Raw genomic sequence first — 20,225 nt, forward strand, 5'->3', positions numbered from 1 at the left:
CTGTACAACCTTTACAAATCGTTCAACTTTATTACGAAAATCTACGTTCTGTAAAGAATGTGTTTCGCGACCTTCGCTCAACTTATGGTCAATGTAATCGGCATACTGAGCGTACTATTCGCAACATCATAACCCATCTTAAGGCCCAGCATTCATTATTGGATAATATTCGACTTAATAGATGATCTTTACCTCCCATTGAGGAAGATGTAGCAGTCGTAGAAGAGTCGATCGGCGCCATTCGCAGCAACTCGGACTGCTGTATGGAACGTTTTGGCGCATTTTACGTCGAGATTTTGAAAGCGTATAAAATACAGCTTGTGCTAGAACTGAAGCCGGTCCACCTTCCTAAGCGACATTGCTTTGCTTTTTTCGAGCCAAGTTGTGTTCAGCAATGAGGGCCATTTCCGGCTCAATGGTTATGTAAACAAACAAAATTGTCGCATTTGGTACAAAAATCAAATTGAAGCGATTCAAGAGCTGCCACTTCGGCCCACAGATCGCATTAATCAATGGTTTTATTAAGAGAACATTTCGGCGAGCAGACAATTTCACGTTTTGAGCCGGTCGATTGACCACCAAGATCCTGTGATATCACATCGTTAGACTATTTCCTGTAGGCATATGCCTAAAGTCTATGCGGACTATCTCGCTTCGATTCAGGCCTTGGAGCAAAACATTAAATGATTGATCGAGTCTCGAGCCGCGGCTAACATTTGAAAGACATAATCTTCAAAACATAAATAACAAAGAATGCTCTTTCGAAAAATTAAATTTTAAGCTTCTGTGTATTTTCTTTAATTATGTAGGGAGCCTCGAAATTTAATGTATAGAATTTGTGTAACAGATCTACTCGTGTAGTAGTGAGCGAAAACAAGAAAAATTGTACTTTCTTATCAAAGAATCACCTATGTATCTTTGAACCAGCTTAAATATCAAAAACGATCCAATGTGCTGATTTTGAAGTGGTCGAGAGATTGATTCTGTCAAGATATGTGGACATTTACTCATTGGCAGAAGTTAATATCGTAAGAATGGAGTAGGGAAACTGCATCTACGTTCAACAAGCTAAGTATAGAGTAAAGTTTGCACTACTTGGTTTTTCGCATTTTATTACTTTTAGAGAACAAACAACCGACAGAATTTTAAAATTCGACAAAAATTTCAGAAGGTGTTTAATTGAAAATTTTGTAATGAACAAAAACGTGTCTGAAAAATATTTTCTTTATTTTTTGAACCTCGCACAAATTCACAAATTTAAAAATGAGTAATGTCATAGAACTAAGTAAACACTTTAATTCTAAGGTAAATATTTCGATGATAAACTTACTTTTTTTTGCTTTATTCACTTCCGAAGAGGTAGATTTCACTAATATGTAAATAATTTTAGTTTAAATTTTCAACAAAACTAAGAAATAGATTACTGAAAAAATATATTATAAGGAAGTTATTTATTCTTTCCACAATTTCTCCCAGTGTAATATGACAACCACCTATTGCTTTGCGTAGCACAAATGACGAACTTGTAGTCACAAAAATACCAGTTTTCCCCGCAATATTTGCTGTAGACCGGTACCTTTGCTAAAACGCTTATTAATATGTAGATATATTCGGCATGAAGTGTGAATTTTTCGTCATTTTGTTTACACAGATAAATGATTAGACATCTTTCGCAGCAGTGAGATACAATTGTGCGCTATATACACACACCAACAAGAACAAAGCGACTGAATAAACAAACAGCTTAGCGGTGAAAACGAGAAGCAAATGAAACGAGGTACAAAGAAAAAATGAGGTATTTTTTTTTTCAAAGCGAATTTCCAATGCATAGATCGATAAAGAGTGATTACCGGGGATTCCCACCGATGCTGTGTGTAACACACATAATCGTATATACTGAAAAATTTTGACAGCGAAAATCGGCTTAACGAGCAACTAACATTGTTGACGTATTGCAGTGTCAGAATATTAATATAATATATATTTTGATTGTTATTGAAGTAAGAAAACTGATTAGCAGTCATTTGACAACTCAATAATAACAGATATACTCTTCGATAAGTATCTGATCAACCGGTCATAACCGTAGTAACGCCTAATGATGTCGCCAATATAAAGAAAAAAAAATATTTTAGGATTTCTCAAACGTCTATTGATTGCCACGCCAGGTGCTTTTCACTTCGCTTTTCGGTTTTTGAATTGATTTCGGGGAATAGAAAAGCAGAAAAGCTGAAAAGCTTTCAACGAAGAGAAAAAAGTGGCGTTAATAAAAAAATGCGAAAATGGACAATTTGTCAGCAGCAAGTTTTGGCAATTTTGATGCCATTCACGATGTCAATTTTAGTTGCAAAATCGTTTGAAAATCGGCTTTCGGCAGTGAAAATTGCACGGCTGACATGAAGGCTTATGCTAGCTAGCTGGCATGTACGCCAGTAAATCCATAAATGCATACATACATACATACGTATGTTTGCTGAAGCAAGCAAAAGGCTTCTTAATCCAGACAACAACAAAAACAAAAACATACCGATGCGAGTGCATGGAAACTTTTGCTACGTCGAAAGCAAAAAGCCATAATCGAAAAAAGAATGTTTTTTGAAATTTTCTCGCTTTCTTGCTACTCTCAATTTGGCGGGATTTCGCCGAATATTTTTCCCATTTACACATATCAGCATCATCATCTTCACGCTGTCAGTTCGACACTTTTTACCGCTCTTATTTCCTCACAAATTTCACACTTCAGTGCACTTTGCCTTCAACTCCAATAAATATATTTGTAAGTTTTTATGCCGTTATTTGTTTGCTAAATGCTAGAATTGGTTTGTAGATGCGTATGTAATTATTAATGCTGTCAATGGCGTTTGGTAGAAATTATTTATTATCGATAATTTCCGATATCTGAGCAATGACTCTGCTTCGGTCCAATTTTGGTTGTTAATACTAGCAAAACTAGAATTTGAGAGAGAATTCAAAACAGTAGAGAGAAAACGTACTCAAAACTTAGCTTTGTACGTAGTGACGGAATTAGACAATCTAAGCAACTAACAGATGGCTACAGCGCCAGAAGTTTTAAACATATTATTTCATTTAGCAAAAATAACCTAAGAATATTAATTGGATTTCATATATGACACTGTAGACCACGCAAACATATTCACAGGATAGGAATGAGCTCTGAAGAAACTTGCCACTTCTGTGAGCTAAAGGCGGAGACGCCGACGCACATACTAACGGTTGATCCAAATAGAGGTATTTCCTCAATAGCCTTTCCTTGACAGATCACGTGTGAGTCGTGACATGCTGTCATGTTATTTTCGGCGCCGTTTGCAGCAACTCGGATTGACGTATGGACCGACGTCGACATCTTAAATTGAAAGCATACATACAAAACAAAGCTTGGGAAAGAACTAAAACCAATCGACATTCCCAAGCGTAAACGCTTCGCTCTATGGACTCTTAAAAGTTCCAAGAATATCGAGCAAAACTTCTTCAGCGATGAGGAACATTTCTGGTAGAATGGGTATGTAAACAAGAAATATTGTCGCATTTGGGATGAAGATCAACTTGAAGACAATGGCGACCATTATCACAGTCTAAAGTCTATGCGAACAATCCCGCTTCGATTCAGGCGCCAAGTGAGCTATCGAATTGCTTGAACGAGAAATCGAAAATTGGACTCAACGGTTGAACGGTCCAACTTGGACCATCCGAGACATAGCCGCGGCCAACAATTGATAGATATAATCTTCAAGAAATAATAAATGTTCTTTCGAATAATAATAAGCATTCTCCATTAGATTTGAAACTTCTGTAATTTTTCTTTAAATAAGTGGCACACCTCGAATTGGATCACCCTTTAAATGTACAGAATTATTTCACAAATTGGTTCGATATTGTTCATATCATAGCTTTAATACATTTCGAAGGATCTGAGTTGTAAGAAAGTTTACTTTATTTACTAAGTTAGCCAAAATTTTTTGTGAATTTAGATCAACAAAAGCAATTTTTAACATACATAGCAACTACTCTCACCACCGTGACCACCATATTAGTGAGACTACAAAAAATAACCAAAAACAGATTATCACTGTCATTTCGATGGCATTACAGTTATTGATTTAAAACCATCAATTATACTTCACTCCTCACTTCGGCCTGCCATATGCGTATTGACCTTAATTTAGTTGCTGTACTTTATGGTTGATTCACATTTAATTGCAAAATATTGACGCTTGGTTGACTATTTTTGTTGTTGGGTACTTGAAGTTTTAGCATTATGACTGCGAAACATGCGTTCAAACGAAGGACAAATGTATTTTATTTGAGCAATTTATTTGTATAAATTAGAAAAGCGACCATTTGTGTAAAAATATCTTTATTGTTAAATGGATGCTGATATTCATTAAATCATTAAATATTTTATAATGACGGTTTTAAATTGAAATTTGTATAAATTGTGAGATATAGAAAAATTATTATTTTTAAATTGGACTTACCGATAAGAAGTCTCCGCAGAGCGATCGTATATGGAGGCTGAAATTTAAAAAAAAGAAAATTACATCTTTATAGCTATATAAACAATATTTTTATTACTATTATTAAATAACTTAAATATATGAAATTATATTTATTAAAAGGTACGACTAGTGTGAGATTTAAGAAAATAATCGATCATTTTCATAATTCGAAAAGTTATACCTTAAAAAATAACATATCAAAATTTCAAACCGAAGAGATATCGGTAAAAATAACTTAAGTAAAAATTTAGATATTTTAATGAAACCTAGTACGCAAGTACTTTTTCACTCAAGAGGGTTGGTATCGGTGAATATAACAGTCAAAATATCTTAGCAAGCCTAAGTGAACATAAAACATTGAATAAATTATTGTTTACCAGCTGCAATACGAGTTTGCTACATTCTATGAGCAAAAAATAGTAAGACATTGTTCATAATTTTGAAATAATTTTTTCTTCAAAATCTGTCGTAACCTCAAAGTTTTTTTCAAACCTCGAAACATTTATTAAAGTCAATTTCTGGAATAGCCTCAATGCTCCTATCGATTCACATTTAATTTCTTTAACGGGTTACATGGTTTCCTCGCATAAAAAACAGCCTTTTTCCAAAAATTTTTTTATCATACAAAAAATTAAATATTTTATTAGAATTTTTTATTGATACAAACATCAGAAAAAAGATGTGTTGACAGGATAACTCCTTACAAAATCATCTAAAGTGGAAAAATACGTGTTTTAGTTAAAACCTTAACTTAGAACTTGGACGAGAGAAACAAATTACTGAAAGATAAATTTTTGGCAGACAATTTTACAAACAAAATTAAAATTTCAGTGAAAATTTCGCCAAACTTTTTTTCAAATAATTAAAATAAAAAAAATCTTCCGCCCAGGTCTTTAAGGACTGTGTATCGAAGACCTATGTAAAATTCCATGAAAATCGATTGAGTAGTTCTCGAGAAATCTTGCCAACCGACTTCAAAAACACAATTTGTAGAATTTAATAAGATAATAAACAAATTCAATTTTTTGAACCCGTAAACCCATGTAACCCCTTAATTGATTGCAAACGGTTTCCCCAGTGCGGCCGTTTGAGCTTGCTAAAAAGCCAGAAGTCACACGGAGCTAAACCAAGCGAACACGGTAGTTGCGGCGCAATCTTGATCGAAAATTTAGCGAAGAACTCACGAAGAATCAATGCAGTATGGGACGGTGTATTATCGTGGTGCAAAGACCAAGAATTGTCGGCCCATAATTCCGGCCAATTTTTATGAATAGCTTGGCACAAACAACGCATAACACTCAAATGGTATTCCTTGTTGACAACTTGGACGGTTGGAAGGAATTCGGAGTGCACAAACCCTCGATATTGACCTGCTTTGGCGTGGTTTTTTCGGCTTCGGTTCACCTTTACCACGTTATTCGGCCGATTGATCGTCTATTTCCGGGTCGTAAGCATAGATCCAAGACTCATCTATGACTAGTAATCGTCAATTCACAAATACCAATACCTTTAATACACCCTGAACAGGGTATATTAAGTTTGTCACGATGTTTGTAACACCCAGAAGGAAGATTTGAAGACCCTATAAAATATATACATAAATTATCAGTATGTTGAGCTGAGTCGATTTAGCCATGTCCGTTTGTCTGTCTTTCCGTCTGTATGTATATATACGAACTAGTCCCTCAGTTTTTAAGATATCGTTTTGAATTTTTGCAAACGCCATTTTCTCTTCAAGAAGCTGTTCATTTGTCGGAACTGCCGATATCGGACCACTATAACATATAGCTGCCATACAAAATGAACCATTGGAATCTAGTGCTGGTATGGATAGCGTTAAATTGAATTAATTTGGTCTAAACCGTGGTTTAAACCCTTTATCCTTAATATAATAAATTGCGTTCTTTCTCATGATTTTTTGCTCATATACCCAATATATTAAATTTAGCTCCTCTGATTCAGTTTATATTACATATATCAAAAATATATATACAATTCAATTTATAATATAGCACAAAAATAAGAATCTGAGAAACTGGCACATAGATATAAGATAGACAAAGGTTACAGCACTTTGAAAAGGTATTCTCACACAGTTTTTTAATGAAATTATGAGAGCTCAAATCGAGCAGAAACAAGGCGAATCGAAGAGATCTACTCCGGAGTAAATTGAGGATATATGTAGTTATAGTGGAATGGTAAATAAAAACTACCTACATCTCTTGCCATAATCTAAAATAATAATATCGGACATCTGACACATCTAAAAATTCTTCTTCCGCACTTAGTTGATATAAAATATGCCACATCAAGATATTATCTTGGCAAATGAGAGGAAAAGCGCGAGCACTAAACTCTCACAATTCACAATTTTCATACCAACTAGTTGTCGGTTTTGTCACATGCTAAAGTGCATAAAATTTGCGTTCATTAAATTTCGTCAATCCACACATAACAATTCATAATTCACACCTACGACTGATTACCGCCAGCAAAGGAAATTGCGTTAGGCTACAGCAAAAGAATGGGAATAATTCATTTTGACAAATTTCACTGCACTGTAAATTTACGTAGCAACACTTTCATCTTAACCGCATTCATCATGCTGCTCGGCTGTGTGCGTGCGGCAAACGGGTGTTGGTGGAAGACGTGCTCATAAAGTCACTTAAAACATTGTGCAACATGGTAATAATCATGTGAGTGAATAACTGTGGCACACATTCGTCTTTTAGGTGGCATGGTAGCAAAGGAAAAGGGTAGATAGAGAGACAAAAGAACAGGTAACTGTATTTGGTGTAATTGTTTCAACTTACATTTTGCAGCATATGGTCGGGACTGGAAAGCGTACATAAATATGCATATTGCAAACACCAAGGTGCAAATTGCAAAGAAGTCCCAGTAGTGAGTTCTTGGATGTGCTGTGTAGTATATATGGTTATATCTAGCTCGGTGAGATTACTGAGAAAAAGTTCACGTTGCTTGTGTAGGAATTGGAGCATAATCTGTTTCCCATACAAAAAACTCTTGGTTTTCCGGTGCCGGTGTTCTGTGAAAAGTCAGATGTTCATCACCCTGTTCTATTTTACAGAAATTAGACCATGCTACTCAGAAAATTGCTTTAAAGCCACCTCTGGTTAGTTTTGCCTACAAATTATCGTAAAAAATAACAAATATTTTGCTGTAAATTTTTCCTCTCTGTGCGCATTGTGAACTTTGTAACAGAATTTATGGCAATACTAAGTATATAGTTCTCCAAATAATGACCTAACAGGTTTTTGATCTGACCAAAAATCGAGTTCGGAAGACCAAAAACGAATAAAAATTAAATTCTAATTCAAATTTTTCCAATAAATAACGCTTTTTTGTATATATTGGATTATACCTGTATATCACAAACATTTTAAAGACAATATCTTCTAATAGATAATTTTTTCCAGGTTTCATCTACGGATAAGGCCGGAATCATAGCTGTGGAAGACCGTTTCTTTGGCGCCGCCGGAAATCGCATGTAAATCGAAAAAATATTTAAGTATTTTTCTCCAAAAATGTTACTGTGTATTTTGAAATACACAATTGACAGAAAATTTTATTGGCTGAGTGATAGGTAGTTAGTGCTGTGCTAACTAATTAAAATTGATACTGCAAAGCAGTTTTACTATTCACAACTTGGCTTGTATGGAGTGATTTAAGCCAATATCAGTAAATCTAAACTAATTAGCAACTCTCACTCAGAATTCTATTAACTTTAAAAATTGCGGAGTATTTAGATAATATTTAGCAAGATAAATTAAAACTGCAGTTTTGAAGAGAACCTGAAGTAACTTGAAACCATCCTGAAAGTTGTAGCAACATTTAATTTCAAAAATGTCTTTGAAGTATCACTTAATCGTTTGCTTCATATTTCTAAACAAATGAATTATTACAGTTGTCACTTAGTTCCTTGAGTCAATATAGCTTTTACTTTGTCTAACAAAAACTACCAAAATTGTTCTTAAATTTGGTTCTCGATAACTCACTGCTGGGATTAGAATATACTATATGACTACCAAGGATTGTAGTTCCTTAAAAGCACATTCGAATATCTTCCTTGCAAGCAATTCTCCGCTTTATTGTATGTGTGTGTTTGCACTGGGAAAATTTATTGTTTTATTTGCATGTGCAGTGCAATTGTTTTCTTGTTGCTAATATTACAAATTTTACATGTCGTTCTGAGCAGGTGCTTCAGAGGGTCCAAACTAGGCACTTTTTTTGGTGAGTGCTGCTCCTACATCTATTTTAATGTGTGCCGCGTTGTTGTACATATGTATATGTAGCTAATAAATTTTAATATTTTTGGCATTTAGATTACTATTTAGTTATTCCGTTTTATTTTCTGTGTATTATAAAAGCAAGTTTTGCATTGAAGGTAGCTTCACAACTTATAGGTAAGTGTGCCTATGTTAGGAAGCGCTCTATTTTGGACATATACGATATTTATGGGAGGGATAGGTACCGTGAGTTGAAGAGGGAAGCGAGACAGCGTAAGTGTCAAGAGCTTGAGAAATTGGCCGATAGGGATAATTCCGCAACTAACGGAAGGTTTCAATACCGGAGTATAATTTTGTTGGACTTAAAGTGGTGATTTAGTGGCTGATGTTCAAAGCATACTGAACTTATGGAGGGAACACTTCTACAGCCTACTGATCTGTAGAGAAAGTGTAACCTCTGGAGATGGCAAACCCTCAATCGATGACGATGGAATAGATGTTCCATTGTCTGACTATGATGAGGTAGGAAAAGCAATTACCCGCCTGAAGAACAACAAAGCAATGTATTGTTGGCCGAGCTATTTAAGCATAGCGGCGAAGAACTGGAAAGGTGCATGCATCAGGTTGTTTGTAAGATATGATTGTAATTTTAGTGGGCCCTGCCCAAACCACAAAAAGAGAACCGCACAATCTACGCCAATTACCGTGAGATAAGCCTCCTAAATTTCATATTGAAGGTTTAATTGAGCTTATTGTGTTAAAGACTGAAGTCCACCGTCAACAAACTTATTGAACCCTATCAGTATGGCCTTAAACCTGGAAAATCGGCTAACGACCAGATTTTTACCATGCCCCAAATCTTGGAAAAGACTCGAAAAGACGAATACCGATACATGCCATCTCTTTGTCGATTTTAAATCCGTTTTTGAGAGCACGAAAAAGAACTGCATCCATCCCGCTTTGTCTGAACTGGGTATCCCCGCTAAGCTGTGTAAGCTGATGTTGAGCAACACCAAAAGCTCCGTCAGGATCGGAAAGGACCTCTCCGGGCCTTTCGATACCAAGAGAAGGTTCAGACAAGTAGACTCCCTATCGTGTGACTTCTTCAATCCTTCAAAATAATATTGATATCATTTGCCTCAACAACCGTGTCATTAGTTCTGCGTTTTCAAGACTGGAGAAATAAGCGAAGTGTATGGGTCTGGTCGTGAACGAGGACAAGGCGAAATATCGCCTGTCATCAAACAAACAGTCATCTCATTCACGACTTGGATCACATGTCACTGTTAACATTCATAACTTTGAAGTCGAGGATAATTTCGTCTATCTTGGAACCAGTATCAAAACCAACAACAATATCACACTTGAAATCCAACGCAGAATCACTCTTGCCAACAGGTGCTACTTCTATCGGTTTTGCGGAAGAGTATTGTCCTTTGCGCATTGGAAACGGCGAGCTGTACTTAGTATATAGAATTGACGCCAAATAGCGAAAAGAAGAAACGGCTGGAGTCGTTTAAAATTCAATATCGCGGCCAGATAGTTCAGTAACCAGTAATCATTACAAAAAAAATAACTTTGATAACTAACACTTTTGGAAAAATTTTTATCGTGTGGACTCCGACTAGAAAATAACCAGTTAAAACCCGTATAACTAGAGTAAGTCGAAATTTATTGAGAACGAAGAGCTCACCAGCTTTCCTCGGATCATTAGGGCCTTGCAATTGCGCAAGTGCTAGCACTAGACCAGCGCCCACCAAGTTCATGTATCCCAACCGCAAGAGGACAGCGAAGTTCAGACGTTTTTACATTGTGCTGCGGCAAAGGTGCCTTTCCTTATAAGCTTAACAACCCCATGCGATTCTACTGTAGCCAAGCACCCACACTAGTATTCGAATCAAGGAAATTAAGGCTAGGCATTACTTGACTAATTTCGAGCAGCTTGATAATTTTCCCTAATGAAGTTAGCGGGCGCTGATTGTAATTATTTCTTTTAAAGGACATAAACGTTAGACGTGTATTTTAAAGTAGATATATATGTGGAGTATGTGGAGTAAAATATCATTCGGTTTTGGTAAAGTAAATATAGTAATAAACAATACTTTGAGCCTGAGTAGATTGAATATTCGACTTGTTAAAAATGCACTGCTGTAAAGCAGAACTGAAAAAAGTATTGTAAACCCTGCACACTTTGGTTTTTAAGTGGCCACTAGTAAATCGGAAAGCAAAATAATAGCTATACACCATAACCTTCTACAAATATTCCTTGACTTAGTTGTTTTTAAATTACACTACTCAACAATTATGAAGGAAAAATTATCGACTGATGTGCTAGGAGGTCTGTGGGATATTTAACGTGTCCTGATTACGGTTTTGAGTTCAAAAAATTTTCAAAACATACAGTTATTTTTGTCATTTTAGTAAATGGTGAAGATTGGACACACCTCTTGACTAAAACACAAAAAATCCTACGTAATAAGAAATTTTTACTATCATTTTCGGTTTTAGCAAGCAGAAATTAGCAAGAAACAGATTCTAACATCACAGTGGCAAAGTAACTGTTAACTAGTGTTATACTTTATATAGGCCAGTAACTTGATATGCTCAGGATGTATAGGCCGCAAATGCTTTTTGAATTGGAAGTACAAAAAGTGAGTTGATAGTAGCGACAGGAAAGGTTGCAATTTTTTTAATTCAATACATTTGAAAAAAAAAAACATCTCTTAAACCAATTACCTGGCTATAAATGGGATTATCTTCTGTACAGTTTATGATAAAGTAATAAAGTTATATTCGAGCAACTTTTATATATTTTCAGCAAATTTTCATTGTAATCATTAAGGCAATAACAGAAAATAAAAGCTTATTTACTTAACATATCAGTCACGTCGTCTGGTATTTATTATTATATCATTTTTGCTCCATTTAACTGCACAGTCATAAAGCATAGATATAAACAATAATAATATAAATACATATGTACATATACATATGTATATATTTATGTATATCACATATATATTATACTAAGAACTTATGTTTGTATATTAAAATTTCTCAAAGACAAAACCAAAACCAGAAATCTGTCGCAGATATTTTAAATGCCAGCAGCAATAAATAAGAAAGCGACTTGATTATGCTGGCATGTCGAGATTTGACAGTTGATTAAGTTATTCTTTGTGTGCAACAGACAGACATTTACATACTTATGTATGGTATATCCAAATTTGTGTAGAATACTTTTTTGTGCAAATACCAAGAAAGATGTTAGTAAGATAATGTTAAACGGGTGGTTCAAAACCTATGAATATTTTACCTGTATATTCTCAATGTGAATTACTTATTTGTAGATAACATTACATAAGCTGTCTTGGATTCGCCACTTCCCTGCTCACTATCTGTGCGTGCTAACTAACCGGTCATTTAACCGAGAGGGGGCTTGAATGGATATAATCGATTCGTATATGTATATAAGGTTATATGGCTGATCTAGGGAAATCGCGCGTGGGCTGTGTATGTGAAGCAATAGAAAAGAGGAACTCCTGTGTTCGAACTTATACATAAATACACAAAACGCTTAGTAGAAAAAATAAATAAAAGGCGTTTAATTTCCATTTCCGCAGATATTTTCCATACAGTTTCTGCAGATGGTATCGGTAAGATTCCCAGTCTAACAGCATGGACCCCCAACACTAGGTAGGGGCTAACTTTACTGAGGGCAAATAGATCATCTCTTGCGATCATTTCTGTAACGATGGTGGTCCCACACTGGCCAAGCTCCCACGAAGCTCAGCTATCAAGTAGTAGAAGAGGATACGGCAGCACCAACCCGCTCACATTCTACTGATAGCAGTTTTAGGGGGCCTTTATTTGCTAGCTCATCAGTTTTATAATTGCCGGCGATTCCGCTGTGGCCTGGCACCCATACCAGTCTTATCACAAAAAGACTCGATGCTATTGATAACGACGTTGGCACTTCTTGACCAACCCTTAATGCATTGTTAATGAGTTCAAGGCTAGTATCGCGTTATCTGAGTGGATGATCGCTTCTCTGAAGTAGGCTGCACTTCGGAGTATTAAATCTACTGCTACTCTATGGCTGCAACTTCGGATTGAAAACACTGCAATAGGAAATCTGAAGTTGTAGTTGATAGAGAGCTCTTGACAGTAAACCGCTCCACCAATCTTCCCCACAAAGCTTTGACCCATCTGTAAAGAAGCTCACTCTCCCTCTCCTCCAACGGCTTTTCCCCACCCACAATTCCCACGCCAGTATGTGAGCACAGAAAGAGCCGCCAGAGTTTGGCGGCTCCATTAGCCAAGTGATCCGGGATGAAGTTAAAGTGTGTGAGAATTTCCGTGTGTTCAGACACTTGTTCTTTTATGATAGCAACTTTCGCAGCCATACACCTTCTGTCTACAGGCACTACGTGCAAAATGGCGTTAAGTGTCATGGTTGGAGTGAACATTAGTGCAACACACATGATGATGAATGCGAAACGAACACAGGATATAGAAACTAAAATTATAATACTAATATTTTGGCATGTGGTTTTTGGGTCGCCCTTTTAAATTTTCTAACTGTACTTAAGTATGTAAAGCCTAACACATTTTCAGGTATTTCACAAATATGCTGGATAATTTAATAATCTCCAGAAGAAATTTTACATAAGTAAATTCATTTCGGCGCACAAAAAGTGAATTGTTTATCAACTTTGCTGGCCTGTCTGCTTGTCCTGTCTGTTCGTTTGTCTGGCTGCATGCCAACAACTGCTGCAAGCAACATTATTTGAGGCCAGGTTGTTGACAAGCTCAGGTGCAAGCAGAGATTGAAGAAACAAAATTATGTAAAAGACAAGAAAATATTTAGAGTTACAACAAAAACTACAAATATAAATATAATTCTATAGAGATCTTGCATTTTTAGGGAAATATTAGAAGATTTTTACTTATTTTAGTGAGAAGATATGTTTGGTAAACTACTAGCAAAAATAAAAAGGGCTTAGAATAAAGTAAGCTTACGTTATAAGGTAAGACTATATTGGCTGCCTCGAAATATTGAATCGACCGAGGGTAAGAAAGTAGTTGAATTTTTTACAATTTTTGTAAAAATTGACTAGGTATATTTTATTAGTGAAATAAATAGAGCGTTACTTGAAAACAATCCACAGAACGGCGCCTGTGTTAAGAGCAGTAATATTTTGTGTTTGTTAATCATTATAATTACTAGGCTATGATTTGATCAACGCAATGAAGCGCTTAATGTATGCATTTTTTCCAGTCCGCTATGGCGAGCACATTAAAAACTGTTTTAGATGAGTTTGACAATAACAACTACTGCTATTAAAAAGCATTATGAACAATCGGATAGTAATTAAACATACATATATTGTGGATTATATAATGGGGAATATGGGTAGAGAGTGCATGTCAATAAAAAAATAAAAAAAATTGCTTTTAATTGAAATCAAAAATTTATCGTAACATATGACGTCATGCATTATTGATGCCCTACTGCTGTATTTAACTTAATGCAAGTTAAGCGGGACCAAATTAAAGTTAGTTGCATGATTTTTGAGGCAAAATGGAAATACTAAATTTTGGTTGAAAGCATTGAAAAATCGCTCACTGAATATATTTATAAGAAATTCATTCGAAGTATCTATTGTAAGGTTTGAGAAAGATCAATGGATGAAATAAAACAACTAATAACAATTATCCTTTACTAGCATGATACCACTCCATCAAACTTGAAAATTTTGATTACTCGGGTATTCCGAGAAGGAAAAAATTAAACAAAAGTTCACTAAGTACATATGTATATCGAGTCATTACTTTGCGCTTTGATGGTCAATTTCGAATGGTACGAGTAGTAGACCCAAACAGCATATACAGTTGTGTTCATGAAAATAGTAGTGTAACCGCATACAGCATACTTGCAAAGCCAACAAGAGTAGTTTTTTTGCAAGAATAGAAATTTCAAAATATAAAAATTTAAAAATTCAGTGAATTTACTTCCGCTGGCTTTTCTTAAACGTATGTATTTTTACATTTTCTGAAAAAAAAACAGCTGTTCATTTAACTAGTAGTGCTTGTTGTTAGGGGTCAATAAATGAAAAATATGTTTAGATAATTGTGATAAAAAAATGTATTTAAGTGATTTACAAATTTTCTGATGAAATTTTCTTTGAAATCCCATTTCTCTTTCATTTTTAGTAGGTCGGAGAAGAATTGTTCTATTGAGAAGAATTAATTGATAATAAAGATTAGGAAAGAGGACAGAACCTACAGGAAATCGAATTCCAACATGATGTGCAGCAGTAAGATACGTTGATAAAGCAGAGAATTTTGGAAAATTGGACAAAACTCAATAACATAGTAGAAACAGACTAAGCGATATATAAAAAATAAAGTTCTAACCATACTCAAAAGTTAAAAAAAAGTGTAAGTTGTCATTTACTACTCTAACAAATCGTAGAAGGCTATTTAAAAACAATTTGAATATAATAATCTCTCCTAAAGTAACTCTTTTAATGAAGAAACATATGGCTGCAAGAATAAAGTATGCAAAAGAACATGACGGAATTTGATGTTGACCAATCGAAGCAAAATTGTTTCTTTTTGGAGGAACAGGGTCCAGAAAGAATGTCCATCGACTACCAAACCCCCGAGAAATTTGCAGGTATACTACCAAAGTTTTAAACATGGTGACCTGAACATTATGGTATGGGCTTGCTTCTACTAAGATCTTGATCCCACATATTTGATATATAACATCATAACCGAACTGGGTAAGTAAATCTGTTGTAAGATGTTATATATCATATATACCAACTGGAAAATGTCTATAAAAAGCATTTTTGAACAGAAAAAGGACTCAAAACATCCGCCCAAACCAGCAAAGGAGCGACGTAATGTCCTGAACAGCACAGGCACAGGACCTGAATTTAATAGAAAATTTATGGGAAAATATTAAACGAGTTGTGGCAACAGCAAATCCATCAAGAACACAACTTTGGTTAGTATTCAAGGAGGCATGGGCACAAATCTTTATGAGACGAGGTCAGGATCTAATATCATAAAAAAAATAAAGACTTTACAATCAAATATTACTGAAATATACTATTTAAAATGATTTTAAAATACAAATATTTTACAAAAATAAAACTGTGTATGTGAAATAGCTAAAAATAACTTCTTGGAGGTATTTATTAATTCACAGTTTGCATTTTTAACGTGAATTTTCAGTTTTATAGTTCGAACCCACCGGCACTACTATTACTATGAACACAGCTGTAGGTATTTTTATTGAAAATTATTAATTGAAAACTTAAAGACTTAGCATCCGTGAAAATAACATCTCCGAAAATGGTTGGAGAAGGGGGGCTCTCCGAGCCGTTTGATATCACACAAGGGTTTATATTAATATGAACCGCAGTGACATCATAGGTCTTTTCCAATCAAGAAAAAGAAGCGAAAGTAGTTGGCTTTATGGTCAACGAGGGAAAGACAAAATACTTGGAGGCACAAGGACTCCTCTAATCACATATATAAACAAACAATCTAAACCTGGAGATCAAGCGTAGGATAACTCTTGCCAACAGGTGTTATTTTGGAATCGGTAGGCAATTGATCAATCAACTCGGCTATAACCGCCTAAGCGGTGTCAACTCCTTTAAAAAAGAAGAAGGTAATTGAGAAGTATGTCTCTCTTTCAACGAAAAATATTACGATCTATAAGGCTCTTCTAGCTTTCGAGAGAACTGTTCTCCGTAAGGTCCTTGGAGCTGTTCGCGGTAGCGATGAATATCGAAGAAGCTGAAACCATGAACTTTATAAGTTCTATACCAAGTCGTACGCATGGATGATAAGAAAGCTCTTCGATTGAAGACTCATGCGTGAACAACCGAAGCCAGGTTGCCTATGCATACAGTAGAAGAATCGAGTGCATAGTGACTTGTCTGCACTTAAGATGTACAACTGGCGTGACCTCGTAAGAGATAGAGGCAACTGTCGAAGTTTTGTATCCTCGGTCCATAGAGTTGTACCAAAGAAAAAGAAAAAGTACGGAGGGATGAACGAAATGAAGCCGCAATTGTTGCACTAAAGGTAGAGTTTTTTTTAATCACTAGTAGATCCGAACATTGAGAAAATAGACGTCAAGATTTGGCATTTTACTGAAAATTGTAGTTGAACTTTTCTAACAAAAATCACCATAATACACTAAAAAACTTTGGTTTTGACTTCTGTCGTTAATTTAAGAGTTCGAGTTTGAGAACTTCGAGTTTGAGCTATGGAAGTTCAACTGCAGTTGTTTTTTTTTGGGAAATTGTTAATACATGCATATGTTTAGAATATATACAGTGAAATTTCCCATAAACAGATACTGACGAAGCAGCCCTTCTGAGCGTCCATTAGATTATTTTTTACTATTTTCTCGACATTGAGTTATTTATTAAATTCGAGGGAGATTGACAACAAAAAGAAGATTTTCACGTATTTTAATACTCTTTTTCATCATCACTGAAAAATACTGCTTTTTAGGCAATGCAAATCCAATTCAACCTAATTTTCCATGTACATGTATCGTTATAAGCCTGGGTATTGCTTCCAGTAAGTGATGGCTAATAGGAGGCGATGCACGATTCATCGATATTTTTTTAAAGAGGTATATCGCTTAAGGGGGCGTAAGGTTTTTCACTTTCGAAAAATCGATTTTTTTTGTCTTATCTTATTATTTCAAGAATATGTCCTTAAAATTTTAAGTCGATAGAAGTAATATTTTTAAAGTTATCGTTTTATTAGTCTCCTGACCTTTAACGCTCTAATGGTACTCGATACTTATGATGCATCGATTTTTCATCCGACTGCCATTTTCTGATGACATTACGAGCACGAGTAGTGTTCTGAAAACAAACGAAATTATGACGGTATATATTTGCAGAAGCCGAAGAAGTGGGCTGATTCTTGAGATTATTCTGAAAAAAAAAAACAGAGCTCATTACAAGGAAGTTAATTATTTAGAACAATTTACAAAAAAAAAAATTCCAAAATTATGCAAACCAGCTTTCAGATTGCTACACTTAGAAGTTGAGCTTTTTAAGAGCTTTCTGTGTGCTGGGATTGGAAACAGTTTCAAAAAAGGTCAGTTTTTCAGTATGTTTAACACTCAAAAAATATAAATTAAAATAAAAAGTATGAATCTAATGATTACAATTTTCTCTTGTATCTTAAAGAACTCTCTCGAGAGTCAAACATGAATATAGTAGAAAAACTTATTGTCAGATTAAATTATTTTTAATCTGGAGGAATTAATCAAAATTAACTGAAAATTGTAAAATTTTGCTTTCAAAATTTTAGCACTTTGCTATAAATAATACCAAAATATATATGTGCCCTGGTCTACGAAAAGGGGGCTAACGTGAGAAAACTAAAAAGTTAAAATTGATTTTTTGACACCTAAGCCCCTTTTCCGTAGACCAGGTCACATATATTTAGAAAGTGGAGATCACCTATTTTCGGATATTTTATTAGTCTTTGTCATTTGCTTGTGAATATGTTTTCTCTAATAGCTTGACAAGAAATTTTGCAGTTTGTTGTTTTACGTTCATCCCAGCTCAGCTTACAACTGTCAAACTGATTTGTTGCACATGCCAAATTTTCATGGTGACCCTCTTACAGTCTATTAAATAAACATAAATTTACGGCATCTTCTTTATGAGTTGATGAAATACACACTTGTGCATTGTCTTATACCGTTTTCTAATTTCATCTTTGTAGGTATAACAAACATATGACACTACAACAAAAACGAATCACTAGTAAAGGCAGAAAAAGGATTTATGGGATTAAATAAATTTTACAGCGCCAACGAACTTGTGTGCTGTGGCATCATAAATAATAACAGTAAAATCCAGCAAACTCGCAAGAACAACGGAAGAGCTAGTAAAGCAACGGCAATACAACAAAAGGCGCCACACAACGCTGCAATAACATTTTTAAGCTACGTGCAGCGGCCATTAGGACGGGTAAAAGCGGCCCTACCGCTGCCCACCAGCGCATTTAATGCTTGGCACGCTTAATTGCTGCATTTAAACAAAACCACCAATACAACAACAGATACATATGCAGCCATATTTACGCTCAACCGTTCACTATTAAAAGCAATTTATGTGTGTACCTGGTGCACTTGTAGGACTTGCCGCTGAATTCGCACATAAATGCAAACATATATGTATGTACGCGTGTGTGTGTAAATAAATAAATAAAATAAAAAACGAGAACTTGCTGAAGCTCATGGCGGCATTATGCAAATATGCGACATCAGCGATAAAATTTCATTTTGCGAAAAATTAATTAGTCAATTTGCATAAAATTTAGAGGCAAACACCGGCGGCAGCGTCCGCGGCTCACGTGTGCGCGAGTGGCATTGTGACAGCCAAGCATTTATTGCGAAAATGCATAAACTGCATAGTTGGCTTTTGTTGTTGCCACATAAATATGTCAGAATATGTAGTATATGTATATGTAAGCAAATATTTTTGTGCGCTCAAATATGTATGTCTGTACATACATGGGCATGCCAGGTGAGGCAAATGTGAGTAGTATGGCTTCTATGGCTTCTAATACCACAATTGGCAGCTTGCCTTTCTGAACCTTTACCATTGAATGCAAGCATAACATTTTGGTCATAGTATTACGGTATTCTTCATTTGCTTTGCTTGGACCACACTTTGTTGCGCGATGTATTTCTGTCCATATATATGTATTAGCTCAATAATAACTGATACTTAATATATTTTATATATTTAATAAGAATTAAGGAACTCGATTGGTAAGCCTGTGTTTCATAAAACTTTTAACAGTGATTTGAATGAGCTTATAATTCCAAATTCATCTACTTATTAAATAAACGACATATATAAAAAATGGCGAAATTTAGAGTAAAATGATCACAGGTGCAAGGACATTCCTATAAGTGATATAATTTCTTCAAAACAAAAACAACACGCTAATTGTTAAGGAAATTCAAATGTGAAGCGCAGTCGATACAATTAAGTTCCGAATATAACATGTGTATAAATGGCCTTCACTAATTCTTTTATAGGAAGGTATTCGATGTACCCAATTTTCGAGTACTTTTTCCATTAAATCAAGTCGTATGTTACGAATTCGAAAGTTCAGTTTGACTTTTAAGGCTTGAAGAGAGTCTGGTTAATTTCTAAAGACCAATGACTGCAAATAACGCCACAAGCAGTAGTCTATTGGTGTTAAATCACAACTTCTAGGAGGCCATTCAATGCCACAATTTCTTGAAATAATCGAATCTCCAAAATTTGCTCGTAATAATTCGGTTGTTGCATCGCTGCATGTGTGGCATGGCCTAAATCTTGTGGAATCGAATTACGATAAAATGAAGCCTCAGTACTTTTTATTGATTTGCAATCAAAAGTAATAACTA

The 20,225-nt window shown here is 35.1% G+C and overlaps 1 protein-coding gene across 1 annotated transcript in view; it reads left to right on the forward strand.

Annotated features, from left to right (window-relative positions):
• The first annotated feature begins 15,340 nt into the window (after window positions 1–15,340).
• Window positions 15,341–20,225, forward strand: part of LOC120774583 (serine/arginine-rich splicing factor SC35-like) — a 138,122-nt gene continuing 133,237 nt past the window's right edge. The window contains exon 1 of the mRNA XM_040104316.1: window positions 15,341–15,446. Coding sequence (XP_039960250.1) covers window positions 15,341–15,446 — 106 coding nt within the window. The remainder of the gene's footprint in view (window positions 15,447–20,225) is intronic.

The sequence above is a fragment of the Bactrocera tryoni genome, chromosome 4 (genome assembly GCF_016617805.1).
Source record: "Bactrocera tryoni isolate S06 chromosome 4, CSIRO_BtryS06_freeze2, whole genome shotgun sequence".
NCBI classification, from domain to species: domain Eukaryota; kingdom Metazoa; phylum Arthropoda; class Insecta; order Diptera; family Tephritidae; genus Bactrocera; species Bactrocera tryoni.